General features: G+C 38.5%; 2 protein-coding genes across 4 annotated transcripts; both read right to left on the bottom strand.

Moving 5' to 3' along the window:
* Window positions 1-382: 382 nt before the first annotated feature.
* Window positions 383-893, bottom strand: LOC131300336 (small acidic protein 1-like). Its single transcript, XM_058326112.1, has one exon. The coding sequence runs from the start codon at window positions 805-807 to the stop codon at window positions 622-624; it is 186 nt and encodes a 61-aa protein (XP_058182095.1). The 5' UTR covers window positions 808-893; the 3' UTR covers window positions 383-621.
* Window positions 894-4,122: 3,229 nt separating this feature from the next.
* Window positions 4,123-17,601, bottom strand: LOC131300334 (carboxyl-terminal-processing peptidase 2, chloroplastic). 3 transcript variants are annotated; one of them, XM_058326109.1, is made up of 13 exons: window positions 17,451-17,601; window positions 15,256-15,622; window positions 14,985-15,134; window positions 13,840-13,922; window positions 13,504-13,712; window positions 12,824-12,892; window positions 11,944-12,062; window positions 7,960-8,035; window positions 7,846-7,887; window positions 5,627-5,735; window positions 4,832-4,929; window positions 4,660-4,753; window positions 4,123-4,566 (listed from the first exon to the last, which is right to left on the bottom strand). In XM_058326109.1, the coding sequence occupies exons 1-13, from the start codon at window positions 17,523-17,525 to the stop codon at window positions 4,471-4,473; spliced, it is 1,587 nt and encodes a 528-aa protein (XP_058182092.1). In that variant the 5' UTR covers window positions 17,526-17,601; the 3' UTR covers window positions 4,123-4,470. The 3 variants fall into 3 exon arrangements, with proteins under 3 accessions (XP_058182092.1, XP_058182094.1, XP_058182093.1); XM_058326111.1 differs by lacking the exon at window positions 17,451-17,601 and having other exon boundaries at window positions 15,256-15,423; window positions 15,509-15,622; XM_058326110.1 differs by lacking the exon at window positions 12,824-12,892.
* Between the last annotated feature and the right edge of the window lie 23 nt (window positions 17,602-17,624).

Below are 17,624 nucleotides of genomic sequence, written 5' to 3'. Positions count from 1 at the left end.
AATCTGACGAATGCAATTTCATCTTTCAGTAAAAAAGAGCTAACGCAAGGGACAACATGCCGAACGAAGAAAAGAACCCAAGAAAATTGGAGGACAGAAGATGGGAATGCTGGTGGAGGATTAATCCATGGATTTTGTGATCGGAGAGAACCCTGGCTACCGGTCATACTACCACAAAAATCTAATGTCTAAAAACACGACAAAAGAAAAAGGGGGTAATTAATATCACATGCCCACACAATTACCCAATTCAGAGCCTAAACCAAGCAGATAGATTCACCGAAAAAAAAAAAGACAACCAGCAGATAGTGATCATTAAACAGAAAACGAGCTCAGAGAGAATCTGATGATCATTCATCCATTAACGCATATTCAAAGCCCAGAGAGAATCTGATGATTTCATCATTCATCCAGTAACGCATTTCAAAGCCCAGAGAGAATCTGATGATTTCATCATTCAGTCAAAAAAAGCTTACGAAAAGCGCGACAAGACTTGAGAAAGAAAAAAAACATAGTAATCGGAGGTCCATATATATCTCGCTAAGCGCATATCTAAAGCTCAGAGAGTATCTTACGAAAGCAATTCCACATTTCAGTTAAAAAAGAGCTTATGAAACCCTACTAGTTGATGTCAGCGTCGTCGAAGTCGTCTTGGAAGGAGTTGAAGAAGTCGGCGTCGGCGAGCTTGTTGTCGGAGATAAGTGGGCCTTCGCCGAAAAACTCCGCGTCGACGTCGTCAACATCCATCGCCATCGTCGAGTTAGGATCTTCTAGGTCTGCGAACAAATCTACCGGCGACGGCTTCATCTCCCTCCCTCCCTCCCTCTCTCTCTCTCTCTCTCTCTCTCTCTCTGCGTTATCTGGTACGGACGAACAGTAGGGATGTTTATATTGGCTTCCGGATATGGAACGACGTCGTGTATCAGGTTGAGCACAAGAGATGAGAGAAGGCTCCACGGCCCTCCACTAGTATTACAAGTACCATAGAAATATTGGGATTTGGGACCGTAGACAAATTTTTTAAACAATATTTTACTAAGAGTTAAGATTTTACAAATTCTCACATGACATATCCATCCTCTTTATCCATGTCATGTGAGAATTCATCCCGCTCTTTTTTCATACTTATGTTTTCATCCTTTTAGTGTATGAATTACCTTTCTTACCCTTTTCACTATGATATACATATATTATGTTATATTGCTTTCCTAATTTAGTGGGATTGGATTTGATTGTTTTCCCAATTAAGTGGGATTGGATTGGACTATTTTTCTAATTCAATGGGATTTGGTAAATTTCAATATGATTGATTACTTATTTTTATGAATATAACATGATAAGTTAACCACATATTTGCATTTTTTCTTCATTCTTCGAGTTGGCCAACCAGATAACAGAAAGTCATATTTTTCATTGATCTTATTACATGGAACATGGCTAAATTACCGTAAAAATATATATAACATGACATATTCAAACCGTTACATGGTTAAATTACCATGACGATTACTACGTGGACATGATTAATATCCCATGATTCAAACAAATTTTTCGTGGTAAATGGTTCAAATAAACAAAAAACCATTCAATCTGTTTATCATCATGGAAACCTTCATTAATAATCATGGTAAGAATACCCAAACAAGCCATAAAAAAAAATCAACAAAAAAAACGAGAAAAAAAAACATGAATATTCAATCGCCGATTCATGGTTAATAAACCATGAATACCCAAACCATATAAACAAAAAAAAAAACTTCAAATCACTACATCTTGAAGATTTACTCCGGCAACAACGATAACGCCCACTTCTCTGTTAAACTTCATTGACGATAGAAGATGATTGATTGGCGAAAGGGAGGAGGGAATCGGTCGACAGCAACGGTACCGAAAGGAGATTTCTGTTGGCTTCATTGATGACGACGGAGGATGATTGATCGGCGAGAGGGAGGAGGGAAACGACGGCGATAGAGCGGAAGACGTCGGACGACGAGTAGATCGCCGCCCACCGGAGGACGTGTGAATGGCGGCGACTATTTATGGAGGACTTTGGAGAGAGAGAGAGAGAGAGAGAGAGAGAGAGAGAGAGAGAGAGAGAGAGAGAGATGCTTACTTATATATAATCCCACCCGAATTTTTTGGATCCATAATTTTAGGGATTGAACGGAAATCGTGGGACGGGATGGGAAAGATTATGTTTTGGTCTCATTTTCTGGTGTGTGTGTGTGTGTGTGTGTGTGTGTGTGTATATATATATATATATTAGGGGCACTTTTGGTATAAAAAAAAACAGGGATGAAATCATAACGTTCAAAAAATGGAGGATGAATACTTAAGTTGGATGAGATTTGAAAATGAATAATTAAGCCTCCCAATTAAAAAACGCGAAAAAAATTTGAATGAGGACAAAATAAAAAAAACCCCAAAAATCTTAGCGGAACTTAGCCTAACTATGAAAAAAAAAATATTAAACTATTGTTTGTAGTTATGGAACTATATTTTAATGTGATTAGGTGTATGTTATCTGCAATGACAGTAATGATAGTTTTTATATGATGGTTGGTATTAAGGTTGTGCAAAACATGCGTCACACACTATTTTTCTTTGACGACAATGGTAAAGACACCACTGCGGCGGTGATTATGACGGAAACGAACTTATGCTTGATGCAGATCATGATTATTAGTTCATACACAAAGACGAGCAAATTTTTGTGGGTTCCAACAGCAGAGCTTATTTTTTTTGTGACTTTTACTGTTTTGTGTTTTGATTTTATTTTCTTGATCTTGTGAGTCCTTTGTATTTGTTGTATTATCAATTTATAGGTTCTGTTTCCTAACCAAAAATAACTATAATTTCTCCAAACGTTGAGCCATTCATGACAAACATGAAATCACCCCAACACTCTCCTCTGTTCCCAACCTTTTAGGGATGACAACCCTGCTTGAACCGTTGGTTAATTGAATCGTAAAGAACCATTTGGTGCGGTTTTTAACCGGAATTTTAATCGTGATTTTGCTTTCGGTTATTGAATTTTAAAATCTGTAACCGTAACCAAACCGGAATATAATTACATAACTACCCTTATAAGTTATATGGTACTCCCATGTTATTTTGTTGTTTTGACAACGACTATTTAGTGTCTTTAAATATTTGGTGTATTAGCTTATTGCCTTTTTAAATATTTTGTTGTTGGACAATGATTTTTGGTGCCTTTGAACCATTAGTGTAATATGGCAAAAGAAAATTATTCTATGTCCTTGGAGCACCGTCACAGCCACATGATGCCCCAAACTCTTTTACCACCATATATGTCTTTCAGTGTATAGAATGGAAACAAAGCACTTGTGCATTGAACACGGGACTGGAAAAAAAATTAAACTTCTTTTTATCAATTAGGATTGTGACCGTTAGATACACAAAGCCGAAATAAACACCAATTTGAAATTATTTTTTTTCCCATACATAAAACGAGCCTAATGCTTGTTCAATGTATGGAGAACCAGGAGAAGTGAAAAAGGTTTCAAATGAGACGAGGGCAACTTCGGAGGACTAAAGAATCAATAGCAATATACACTAACCAACCACATTCCATAATTTATCTTTTTTTTGAAAAATCATTCACTTTCCAGATATAAAAAATAATAATTGCGCATTGTTTTTTTATTTTTTATTTGCAAGAACTAATTGACATCTTCAAATTGGTGAGCAAAAAAAATTTTAAAATTTAAACACAAACTTAGTTTATTGTTTATTCAAAAAATAAGACTTTCTAAAAGAGATAAACAAATACTCCATGAGGGGGCGGAAGTATTATCTTAAAATTTATAAAGTCGGGGCACTGTATTTATTATTTTTTTCTCCATCGATGGACCTTCAATAAATAACATTGATAAGAACGCAAATTCCAAGACATCGTATCAACTATTCACAGCATCCATATAGATTATAGAGGTTCGTCCCTATGGCTTACCAGAAAATGAGGAAAAAAAAGCTTCATGATGACAAACATATGAAACGGAAAATTCAACTTTTCTTCCGATACAATTGATTGGCTAATGTTTTAAAATTGAATGTTGATTCATTAGAACTATGTAAACCGACACCCAGAACTCCAATAAAGAGAAGAACAGAAACTCCCGCAGTGTATAAAATAAATTTTGTAGCAGAGTACAGATATTTCTTTCCTCCCCACATGGATAGAAGAAAATCGATGGGAATTAGTTCTAACTCCCACATGATGAAAAATAGTAAAAGGTCGCGAGAAGAAAATAATCCTATTTGACCACAGTATACTGCTAACATCAAGAAATGGAATAATCAAGAATCTAGAGTAATTGGCCAAGCCGCTAAAGTTGCTAAAGTAGTAGATGGGGCTACATACAACTTTCTTCGTATGCTTCCAGTGTTTTTTTAGCAATGACAAAAGAATAATTCACAATTACTCCACAATGTTTGTACAAAGTTATGTCATCTCAAAAAGAGCTCAACTCTATTGAGTTCGCAATCCGATACAGGATCCTTGGGAAAAGAAGCCGGCAAAGGATGATCCGGAATCACACCGACCTATAGAATGATTCACAAAAATCGGAGGGATTGTTTTGTTACTAAAAAAAAATGTGAATCAAGCAAGCGAGAGTGAAAGCGGTAGCAATAAACCTTGTCAATATCAGTATGAGCAGGTGTCTCATAGCGAGCAACTGTAACAACCAAGCCGGAGCCATCGGATAGCTCAAAAACTGATTGAATCTTGCTGTAAGAAGGAAAATACAAAAGTCACATTAGGTATATACCAACATTTTTTTGCAATGCCGAAGCAAAATAACATTACCCTTTCCCATAAGTGGGTTCTCCAAACAGCACTGCTCGTTTGTTGTCCTTCAATGCACCGGCTAATATTTCGCTTGCACTAGCAGTTCCTTTGTTTACCTAAAAAGACAGTAAGAAGGAAAATCAGCAGTTCTCTAACAACAAATATCGCCATAAAGAAAAACTTTGAGAATGAACTTCATTCTCCTTATGGCAATGAAGCCTATGGATAAAGAGGTGATCATTATGGTAAGATCCAAAGAGAAACTGAAATAAAGACAACCATAAGAATGTGAGATCAAACTAAAACGTCTTCAAATGAATCAGCAACAGTTCGAATTAGCTACCTGCGGAGGTGGACGAGAACTAGCAATGGAAAAACATTTGAACTTCATATATATTATCATTCCAATTATTAGGTGAAAGAATGAGTTAATGACCACTCAGAACATGAACCACAAAAAACAGCAGAACAATAAGCAGAAATAGCAATAGTAATAGAGTGTCGGATGGTGGAACTCTCCTGCCACAGCAACAATTAGCCGATGGACATAATACCAACTGAGAACAGTACTCCAATTTTGCAACTTTTAATTCCTAATGAGAGACGTTAAACCAATAGAAGGAAGGGAGAGTATGCAAGTCAAACAGATTTTAAATTCAAAATGAAGCCTGAAGACACAGCACTAGTTCAACATAGGTTCTGTTTCTAGAAGTCACCTATAACATCATATTAACAAATGATGAAAAAAGACCGTCCCAAGAACCATGAGCATATGATATTGCCATATCAACCACAGAAAAGAAGTTCACATACCAGCACGGCTAGGGGTTCTGTGGCTGCTACTGCATTTCTTCCATCAGTATCATAGATATCACGGACACCTTGGCTATCACAAATATATACAATGACACCCTTCTCTAACCTGGTTGGCAAACGCTAAGTATGAGAACTTATAATGTAAAATTATGGAGCATCTACCAACAAAATAAGATTAGCTGAACAAAGTGGAACTTATATGCCCAACCAGAGATAGCCCAAGTCATAATCTACAAACAAAAGGACAGATCAACTAGGTCGTGAGACAGGAGGAAGTTATGAATGCATGAAACAATTAACTTATTTTTTCTGCTGCAAAGGGAAGTGAATTTGGCATGTTTCACAGCAATTCAGATTGTACAAAACTAGTGATGTGCAGTATAGAAAAATATTTAAACGGGGTGCTCGATACATCAAATATAACAACCTATGATACGAGGGAAGAGTTTGACAAAACCGTTACAATAAGACTAGACTAGAAGTTCATCATGTACATGATTAGCTTTGACTACAGAGATAAAGTTTAGCATGACAACCTTGAACTACTTTTTGTTCCAATAGACAAGGTGTGACAGAATCAAAATGATCAACCATCAACCTTTGTAAGTAAATGTTGTCACTTTCATGGAATAAGTCCTTGTGAACATCGCATTATGAGTAATTAGAAGCTTTCCATCCAGAAATGAAATGTTACTATTAATAATTTACCCAAAAAAAAGAACTGACTACATCTCCCGTGGACATCCTAGCACTAGATTTAAGCTCAAGTTACAAACAGAAATTAATGTGCTAACATACATTAGCTTTTCTGCCCCAAGTTATAGTGGGTTTGGCGGGATGTGTGCATGGGGTGTGCGTAGGGGAAAACGAAGGATTTAGAATAACCAAGGATTCAGTATCCTAAATGGTAAAAGGTCATGCCATATCATCTAGAAATGCATTTTGGTCAAGAACAATGGAAAGAAAGTGTTTTCGTGAAAGTCGCAAAAGCCTAATCGTGTCTGTTCATAAAACTTATGCAGACCATGAATATGTGTTCTGCAAAATCTGAGGAGTTATGACTTGCAACTTGTGAAATATGCATGTCATTAATTTTAGCGTTTTCAATCAACCCACTTATGGGGGAACAATAATTTGCATTTACATTGTAAGAACACAAATCAACGTTACTGCCCAAAGTTATAGCATTCAATTGAAACAAACCCCAAGGACATTTGAGTTGACATTATTCAACAGGTGTTCGACATTCATTGAGAGAAAACATGCATCCAAATGTATATTGCATGTACACACAAAAAGTGTTGATATATTGTACATTCAAGAAATTTCTTTAACTATGAATATTAACAGACGGCCTGATCATCCTTATTCTTTCTACTTCTTCTTCTCCAAATTCTTAGTTACTATTTTTTCTTTGCGCTTTGCACAAATCGTATTATTTCAATCATTGAAACATACCTATTAAATTATTAATCCAATTTCCCATCTTACTAAAACACTACAAACTTATCTAATTAGTGAATACAACACTTCCGTTGCACAGGATTTTCATAATGGACAGCGGAGTTCTTAGATTTCATTTACCCCAAGGCAAAACTCAATGACAGGTAATTTTTGGCTTTGTTAATAACCTTATAGTTTTACCGGGAAACACAATCCTTTTCCTCAAAATTATTTAAAAGTAGTTCCATAATCAGCAATGATAAAAATGTCTTTTCCATAAGAAGACACCAAATAACATCTTCTAAAGGTACACAACAAAACTGTACATATTGGAAGCTCTGGTACAACATAAAGAGCACCGACAAGACACCTTATTATGTATGTTACTTGATCTTACTGAAACTCGATTCATTGCTACATCCAAATACAACTCTTCTAATGACGTAGCATTATGCAACCTATATGTATAGCTTTTGTGCAGTATACACATCTTTATAGTCCATGAATTCGGACAGTACCTTTGCACGAGCTTAAAAGCCTTTTGGGAATCAGGATAAGTTTAAGTCAATAATCAATTTGGTCCAAAACAAATAAGTGTTACACAAAACCTACGACCAATAAAAATAAAGTAAAACAGAAGAAGAAACTTATCAAAGAGAAATAGAGGAAGAAGTTTGGCCGCGAAACTAAAAGAATAACCAAGCAAGAAACAGCACCAAGAAAGGTTATCTTCACGAGTTAAATAGGGAAAATTATCCTTAGATTTAACTTACCAAATCTTAGCAATCTCAATTCCTTCAGGGAAAAGACCACCACTGCACCAAATTTAATCTATCAGAAAGTCTAACAGAGGACGAATGTAAAATGAAACATGCTGAAAGTATTACCTATTATCTCGAAGGTCCAATACAAAAGCATTAACATTATTTCTCCTTAAAGTTTTAATTGCTTGCCTGACAGCACCTACAATGATGTATAATTTCAGGACCTCCAGAAATGGCTAGAACTAAAAAATACACCACATGAATATTTAGCCCATAAACTGCAAGGAAAGTAACATAACTCACAGTCCAGTAGAAGAAAATAATGCATCTATTGTGAAAAAATAAAAAGGATCTAAATTATATCTCATTTCAAAAAGAAAATTAATATGTTTTGCAAGCCCCCTTCACATCTCTCATAATGTTTTCTTCACTGTTGAAAGCTAGATCCACAAGAGGTGTGTAATACAAAGAGGTCATCCCAGAGCTCTGTTTGATAGCATTTATATACTCTTGTAGCTTCCCACTAATAATAAAACTAATCTTATTCCGAACACGCATCGAAGGGGAGACCCTAAGATAGGATAGGAGGATCTCTGCATGCGGGCTAGCCGGCTGTGTTCTGCGCTAGCGCGCGTACTCTTCTTCCATTCTACAAATCTACAAGAGAATGCTCTCCGCTTTCTTAGTTCTTGAGAACAGTCGCCACTTCTCCCAGGACCGTAATGATCCTCCCTGCCCAATGGGTCTACTTCCATCCCTAAATGTCGTCGGGTAGACAAGTACTGTTAACTTCCCCGGGTGGGGGGAAGTATAAATAAATGGAATGCACTAAACAAGAGACCAACTAACCAAGAGAATGAACTAACCCAATCAATTTCCGCAGGCAGGAAGGGCGTGGAAGCTACCATTTCTAGAATATTAGCAAGGTAGCTTGCTTACTCTCCTAGTAGCATACGTTGGCAGCAAGATTTAATATAGAAGAATAAGCAAGGAGCTGAAAATGAGTCCTTTGGAGGGCCCTTCATTCTCAATGCAAGCTAGCTCACCTGTTTTTAGTGAGGAGGCTACCGAAGATAGAGGTGAATATAGCCCTGGTTGTGATTTCTTCCTTGGGCAGGTCTGCCTTTAAGTGAAGGGGGAATAATTGAACAAAGGATAAGTGCTGAAAGCACAGGGAAGGCAGCATGCTTGGGGACGGTCAAACATTATAATATTTACATTGTGACAGTTAAAGCATCCAACTCAAAATTGGCAATGAGTGGAAAGGCTGCCCAAGCTCATATACTAGTTTTGGAGGTCAAAATTAATCTGTGTGGACAAGCTCTAACAGAGACTATTCGTATAAAGCCCCTAAATGTGGATCTCCTATGATCCCACCTAACAGCCTTTCCGAAAGCGACGAATGCCCAAGTTTTGGGAAAACCAGGCATCTCATGCAGAACAAAGGATTCCATGTTGATTTAGATCCCTAAATTGCATAAAAACATGATACCAGACATAGCCTCCCACATGGCAACTTAGGTAACATGTAATCTTAGAAGTATTGAGCACAAAAAGTGCAGCTTAGTTTGATGTGACATGATCATTACTACTTTTAGAACACTGCCTGGGAGAAGCCAAACTAATCAAATAACCATTTGAACTTCGTAGGGTTTTGGAGAGAGGAGGCCCGCCTTTCTTCGAAATTTGGGCATTCCGGTCCTTTTGTGTTCCCTAACTCACACGTTGTTGGTTCTTCATTCTCTTCATGGTGGGAGATAGTCGCCATCATGACGGCTTTCCCTTTATCTTTGTGAGTTGGGAGGGGATTTCGGAGGACGTCTTTGGTCACCGTGTGATCCACAGCCTCTTCCGGTCAAAAAATTTTCAAACAAAGTCCGAAGGCCCTAACAGTCTTGGCTAGGCGATCTGCCGATATCGGTTCTTGATCATCCACCAATAGTTCGCAAAAGCGGCGGACATAGGCATTAAGGTCCTTAGAAGGCCTCTTAGTCACCTTCATCAATTGGAGGGTCGTAAGGCGATCCTCCACATAGAAGAACTTGGAATAGAATTGTTTGACCATGTCCTCTCAAGAGAGGACTGAGCAAGGAGCGAGGTTGGCATACCATGAGTACGCCTTATCCATCACGAACTTGGAGAACTCTCGTAGCCTTAAGTTACAATCACCACTATGGATGCCGAGGTTGTCCACAAAACGAATGGCATGCTCTTTAGCGTTTCCTTCTGTCAAAATGGATGAACTTAGGGACCCTATATCCCTCCGGATATGGCATGCTTGCAACTGTCATGGGATACAGAGGGCATAGGTCAGCATCGGGAGCGAAGGGGAGGGGTTTCTTTTCGGATTAGATAAGTGCTCGCACTTGTTCTAGTGTGACGGGGTTATGTTTGCCATATTTTGGAGTACGACGGCTGAACCCATTCCTATGGAGGGAACCTTTTGGGAGCTAGTCTCTAGTGGAGGGACGGGGCTTTCTTTGGACTGGGGGTTTTATACTCCCTCAAAAATTTGATTGTCGCTAGTTTCAATTTATGAGGCAATAGGGTGGGATTCATCCGTCTCTGCCTGAGACATCGGGGAGTTGGTGGTTTTCTTTTGCAAGGTGAGCAAGGTCTTCATCAAGAGACACTAGTTTTGTTGCATAGTGGCAAGGGTGTTTCGGTCACTGACGTAACTGTTCGACGATAGCGGTTTGTGAAAGGGGTTGTATCTCCTCTATGATTGGCTCGGATGTAGCCTCCAAGGTCTCAATGTTGGTGAGGCCTAGAGCTTCTAGGTCTCCTTTTTTCTTTGGAGGCATTATAGCAAGCACCTCTCTTCCCCAGCAGAGTATAATGTGGGTGTTAGGGGTGGGAAGAGTACCTGAGGTTGCCCTCCGAGTATATCGCAGTCGCTACAATGGTGAGCGAGAATAGAGGAGGACTAAGAGGGAGAGAGGGATGGCAGTGGAGAGAGGCCTTAACCAGAGAATAGATGTTTGCTCAATGTGCCTTCAATAGGGGTATTGAACGCTTGTCTTTACTATAGTGTCAATTCTCCTTATATATGAGCATTGTGAGGCTCCTCCCCATTGGTGGGCAGGGTGGAGGTTAACATGCTTTCCTCTTTTAGTCCCAAGTCAAGCCTTTGAGCTTGTATCAAGGAACCAACATAGGCTATTTAGGTGATACATGGAGACTTGTATCATCTACTGAGTCAGGTGGTATTGCAATAAGTATGATACGGGCTCCGAGGTGCCAGGCGGTAGGTATGATACTTCTTCCGAGGTGTCGGATGGCAGTCAACGCCCCCTCTCTCTAGGAACGGTCAAGTTAGAGCACGCTGAAGGCGAGCTCGTCCTCCTTGACAAACCCCTTGCAGCCTCCAAACCACATTCCTCCTTAGGTCCCGAGCGAGGCACCTAGGCTCTGCTCCCGGCCCTGGATGGTGTACAGAGTCGCCTTTTTTTTTTAGTATTTGTGGAGGGCTCGTGGAGCCTTAAGAGTGTTAAGTAGGAGGTGAGGTGTCCGGAGGTGACCTCACCCCTCCATGAGTGGAGAGTTCCTGGAGGAAGAGAGGAGGCATTGCTCCTCCAAGTTGAGTTTGTGGAGGAAGCCTCACTTTGGCGGAGGCAACGTTCGTGGAGGAAGCCTTGCTCCGCCGGAGGTGAGTATCATGGAGGGAGCCTCCCTCCTCTTGGAGTGGGTCGCCGGAGGGGCTCTTGGAAAAGGTGCATCTAGATGTGGGGTATATCATATACCCACAGAAAGTTAATAAGAACATCTCCCTGGTAGCAGTTTATGTCTGGAATGAAAGAAATTAATAAAATCCCTGCCCTACAGAAATAAGACATTAAGTACTCTCTTTCTCTCCCTCCCTCCCTCTCTCAAAATCAAAATCAAGATCAAAGTAAACCCTTTTTAAAAGCACAATTATGTCATGTGGGATAAGATATTGGGACAAGACATCCTACCCTATGCTTTGACAGAGATCAATCAAAAAACTAATGAGGAGTTGCCTAATACAGAGGTAAAACTAAACTTTTTGGAAATGAATATAAACGAAATATCACTGTGACTGAATCTAAAAGTGCAAAATTCCATAATAAAGTAGCTACACCATACCAGAAGCATTTTGATTGAAGGAAGTTAGCTTGATATATCCCACTCTGGAGTTCTCTCTCCCCAAACCAGGTACTTCACAAAGCTTTGCATGCACGGGATTAAAGGAAATTTTCTCCCGCCTGAAAAGCAGCAATTGGTTGATTTTACATTTACTTGATTAGTATATCCACATCTGCGTAGTCAAATACAAACATGCATAGCATACTAATGCAAAGTTATAAAATCCCTTTGAATCGATCGTGCATAACTCCTACATCGTCGCCTGAAAGTACACTTGAAACGTGCTAGCAAGTAGCAATCTTTCTTATATGAGATAAACACACCAGGGCTTAACTGCTTATTTGTGGAAGCATAACCAAGTACAAGTTATAAGCTATTTTTTTGCTAAGCCAAGTCATAAGCTATTGGTCCACAATAATAATAGTTAAAGCATCCAACTCAAAATCAATTGGCACTAAGTGGACAGGCTGCCCAGGTTTATGTACTAGTTTTGGAGGAGTTAATTAGCCAATGTGGGACAAACTTCAAAACTCCCCACACATGTGATCCCTGACTCGCTCTTGGAGGAGTAAACAAACGATCCATAACACTTGCATCACAACAAACAACGGTGCATTTATGGCACAAACAAGGGGGAACAAATTCTCCGAAACCTACCATGTTAAAGCATCCAACTCAAAACCAATTGGCAATGAGTAGAGGGGCTGCACAAGTTTATATACTAGTTTTGGAGCAGATAATTAGCCAATGTGGGACAAACTTCAACAATAATTAAACCACAAGTTCCTTCTTAAAGTAAACAATATAAAAAAAAGTCATTGTGCATAGACAGGAAGCTCACAGCTCATTTGAGCAGAGAATCTTAAGATGATAAACATACGTCAAAGATAAGTGCTTAATTTCAGGTCCACTTTGAATAGTTAGGTCCACTTCACTGCCTTCAGGTCCCCTGCATTTCACTCAAAAATTTACAAATATCAGAAAAAGATGTTGACACAGAACTTTTCTGCAAAAGAATGAAAGCATATAAACTGATAGAGCTCTGGAAGGAAAGAATAACATCATAGGTGATCAAATAGACAAAATCCATCCAATACACAGAATCAGAAAGAAGGTTCTCAAGAGTGTTTAAGTTAAGCAATATGACATGTATAACACCTTTCAGCTCTCTAAGCTTCTCAACTTTAGAATTTATCCAGCAACGGTACTTGAATATGGGCAAGCATGATACTGCCAAGTCATGTTTTCAAAGAACACTGAACCCACCGGACAAAAATAAGAAAAGCAAAAAACTAATCTCATCAATTTCTGAAATCCGTGAAGAGGTGAGTTATCAGCAAACAAGATTTGAATATGAGGGAAAGCATGGGAGGAAAAGTATCAAACTTATCAACCCTTTTCTCTTGTGCATTTTGTGATATAACATAAGAGTAGGAATCCCACCATAATTGACAAATGCCCAATGTTAGGTATTCTATGCCCAATGTAACACTGGTCGTATTGACGTAGTTTTGATATTTGTTAAAGAAACTAATAACAAATGAAATGATGAGAACTCACTGCAAGCGCTCTGCTGCATCATATATGCCCATAGATTCTGTGCTGGTGTCACCAATTTTCAGGATAACATCCCCAGACAAAATTCCAGCCTTATTTGCAGGACCGCCCAAAGAAGCTGAAATTACCACAAGTCCTCCATGTGATCCATCACCTCCCGTAGGATAGCCAATTGACAGCCCTACACCTGTAAGAGAGCCTTGTGTCCCTGACTGCCTTCAGAGGATATTTTCATAGATTTTAGAGGGAATAACAGAAGCCGCAAATTTCCTAATAAAAATAAATGAAGTCTTTCTCAAGTCAAACAACTAAAGTTGTAAAGGCAAAACTGCCTCGTACCCGAAGACTTTTAAACTTTTCAGGTTCCAAGAAACGCGTGAATGGATCATCCAGGGTGGCCAGCATTTTCCTGATTGCATTGTCTGTTCCCACATACACAAACTCCGATGTAAGGGGGTTGTCCATTTAACAGACCAAAGAAGAACTTAGAAACAGAGTAAATGAAGCCTAGAACAGAATACGAATGCAAATACAAGTACAGGATAGAGATAAACAGTGCAATGTAAGTGTTCAGATTTTCAACTGCAACAACTTTTGGAGCGAAGAAGGATGTACAAGAGAGTAAAATAGTATGACTAGCAGCACCAAATATGATGGAAGGAACAAATGAGTTTTATTAGATTATTAACCACCAACTCATCTAAAAGCTTAAGCTGTTAGAGATGGGTAACTTTATTATGTATACCTTCAACACGCCCCCCCACGTATAGCTAGGCTCTCCTCCATAAGCAGGCTAAACACGTGTTAATATTTTAACATTAGGTAGGCGGTGAGGTTCGAACACTAGATCTATTGCCTACTATAATACCGTATTAGATTATTAACCACTAACTCATCTAAAAGCTTAAGTTGTTAGAGGGATGGGTAACTTTATTATTTATACCTTCAACAAGTTTGAATGAAGCAAGGGGAGGCATAGGTGCGGCTAGAATATGGCTTTGGAAAATTTCATTTTGTATTTTGGATGGGCTAGCTCTCTGTTGGTTTTCTTGCTTATTTTTAATTTCTTTTAGTCTCGCTGACCTTTGGCTTGTAATCTCCCAGTTAAAAAGCTTCATAGTGGCCAAAGAAAGGTTACCTAGGTTGGACCATAAGAGAAACCAATTCAATAACAATCAAGAAACAGCATGACAACATATTCAAAAGGCTGCAAACGATAAAGTTGGCCCCTTCTGCACCAAATAATCATAATCTCTTCTCTCTTTCATTTGTTCTGATGTGTACAAACTAATCATAATCTTCTTGTTGTCTCGATGTAGGTGTTTTTGCATATTGTTATCTGACGTTTTCAGCACATATTGCCAAGTTAGGAAGATGTTTCGAGTTTTATCAAAACATATAGTTCTGTATGAAAATTCAAATCTAACTTTAAACAAGATGCAAAACCCAATGGAGTACATGACCACGAATCACGAGAAGCATACATGTCTCTTGTCTGGTGTTCATTGGTTCAGTGCGCAGTGCATTTTCTCTGTACCTAAACCAACTCTGCCCGTTGAAGGTTTTGTCGACGTATGCACGGTCAATCGTTCTCCAGGCCTCCAAGAAAAGAAGATTCTCTTCAGTCAGGGCATCTGCAAAATGTTAGTGTTCGAGTATCATGGATACATGATGAATAAATACACTCACATAAAAAATAAAACAGAAAACTAAATTTCAAACTATGTCTAATTCAGTCAGCGATCTAAAACTTACATGAAGGAGTTCTGTTAACAGCAACAGAAACTGTCATGACAAGAACCATTCCGACAATGAGGTGGAAGAAAAGAACGGATGCATGATTTTTAAGTTTTTCTGAACATCTTACTGCTTTCTGAAGACCGATGCCGTAGTTCCTCAACTTGGGAAGGCGTCCATTCCTTACTGAGAACAAACCACATTGCAATGTAATCATTTTGTCAAGCCTCTGTAATGGTTGACAAAAGAACCTGCGTCTATAATATCCTACCAAATAAAAGATTGGCTTGCAACTTCTTGGCCAGTTATTAACATCTTCGGTTAAACACAATACAGAACTTTGTAATCGACTTTTCACGATCCTACCAGGAAGAGAAGTATGCATCTGCACCAGCAAAGAATGCAATATGAAGAGCATAAACTGTAATGTTATTGAAAATTGAATAATCTTCATGTGCACATAAAAACCATACACAAGTATCTCATAGATACAGGAAGATGTAAGTTTATAGCAATATGTTTCCTTTATGACATCGAAAGATTAACTGCCTATCTAAATCAACTTGGCATCACAAGTACAAGTAGATTAACTAAGAACTAAAAGCAGGGGCGGCTCCACTACTAACCCGAAGGGTTCAAGCGAACCCTCTGGGTTTAAAAAATGCACCAAATTTTTTTTATTTTTTTATATAAATTAAGTTTTTCTCAGTATTGTCGGCGCTAAGTTACTCGTGCGAGGTTAAAATATAAAAGTCCAACTAAATTTGGGCACAAAATATTATAGCCCAACAATACAACATAAGCCCAGCCCAAATAAGTTGACTATTTGAGAACCTAAAACTTAAAGCAATGCAAAAATACACAAAAGTAACAAGTAGAGTACTATTCTTCTTTCACGTGACTAACAAATATAATTTATTTTCCTTATTTTTACACAAATACATCTAAATTTTTGCTCCGATCATATAACGTACACATGGGCGGCTTTACTAGTGTTTTGGGGGGTTCAAGCAAACCCATTGGGTTAAAAAAAAAATACACTAAAATTTTGTATTTCTTAAGATAATTTGATTTTGCTTTGTTATTGTTGCACTGGGTCATTGGTGCACAGCCAATGAAAGTGAAAATCTACTTAAATCTGTGAGTAAATAGCTAGTATATGACCAAAAAAAAACAAAACTAATCAGGCTCAATTTATTTTGAATCAAATAAAAATCTGTATTGAAGATGGAGTTTGCATTGCAAAAAATTTCTGCACGATTTTGTCACCACTGAACCGAAATCCTAGAACCGCCGCTGCCTAAAAGGTATGAGAAGCACTTAGGCTACATCCAGATCAGTGATTTGTGAATGGAAATTATCAAGGGGAATACAAATGATAGGGAGCCTAGATTCATCTTTTCCTTTCCCTCCGTGACCCTCCACAAAACCTCATTGACAATAAAGCCTTAAAGAAGAAACTAGATATTCACACCACAGAATAATGTCTCTATACATATACCAACCACGTCGCTTGCTGAGTTAAGTTTGAACTGTTAGGTGACGAATTCTCGTATCGAAAATAAACCCTAAACACCTAATGCCACCTTTCAATGGTCAGACTAATATCAAGGGCTATGTAGGTAGTGGGTACATAGGATGAAAATCCTACTAGAGGGGATTATAATACTGCAATCCCCAAGGTATCGTTATCCATTAAACATGCAATCCCACTACTAGTTGTTGCATTCAATTGTTGGAAATGAGGGCCTCACCTAATCTCCCTAATCAGACGGGCCTAAAATTATAACTAGGGTTCGGAATCCCCGATTCAATGGGGGGATCGAATTGATTATAGAAACATGTTTGGATAGATTGACCTTGAAAAAACAGCGATTAATTACTATTGCTATAAAACAAGCTCGTATTTTGTCTTCCGTTTCTTAATAGCAAGCCACTACTGAATTCGGACACAACGGAAAAATTCAACCCCGAGAATGACTTGAAAGGGATTATATTGCAGCAAATTCTCTTGGATAACGTAATGCACTTGTTTTTCCCGCTAAACTCCACTAAACATATACCCTATAATAGTTCTTACGCTTTCAATCCATTTTCACAACAACAAGGGTTTCAAGCAAACAAATAAACCCAGTTCACATTTAAAACAAGAAAAAAATGGAGAGAAATTGAATTCAGTTCCTGCCTTTTTTTTTTCTAGTAAAGTGGCTAACCTTGGGAGATAAATTAGGGTTTCTGCGTGGGTTGAAGATGAGAGACGCATGAGAAGAGAATAGCACCACCTCCATTGGAGAGAATTTTATCGGTGCTGGGTGGCTGAGGTCTTCTATTCAGAGTGGGCGTCCCACTTGAAAACATAATTTCTTTTTGCGGAGATTTTGACCGTT

This window comes from Rhododendron vialii, chromosome 9a (assembly GCF_030253575.1).
Source record: "Rhododendron vialii isolate Sample 1 chromosome 9a, ASM3025357v1".
NCBI lineage: Eukaryota > Viridiplantae > Streptophyta > Magnoliopsida > Ericales > Ericaceae > Rhododendron > Rhododendron vialii.
The sequence above is the reverse complement of the archived record's forward strand: the minus strand, read 5'-3'. Positions and strand labels throughout refer to the sequence as shown.

Bases quoted from the DNA above. Each gene is read 5' to 3' on its own strand.
- LOC131300336 (XM_058326112.1), bottom strand. From the start codon at position 807: ATGAAGCCGTCGCCGGTAGATTTGTTCGCAGACCTAGAAGATCCTAAC.
- LOC131300334 (XM_058326109.1), bottom strand. From the start codon at position 17,525: ATGGAGGTGGTGCTATTCTCTTCTCATGCGTCTCTCATCTTCAACCCA. The intron at 13,923-14,984 runs GTATGCTTCTCG...ATGTGGGAACAG, and splicing joins GAACACCAGACAAGAGACAT to ACAATGCAATCAGGAAAATG. The intron at 12,063-12,823 runs GTATGTTTATCA...GCTGCTTTTCAG, and splicing joins ATTAAGCACTTATCTTTGAC to GCGGGAGAAAATTTCCTTTA.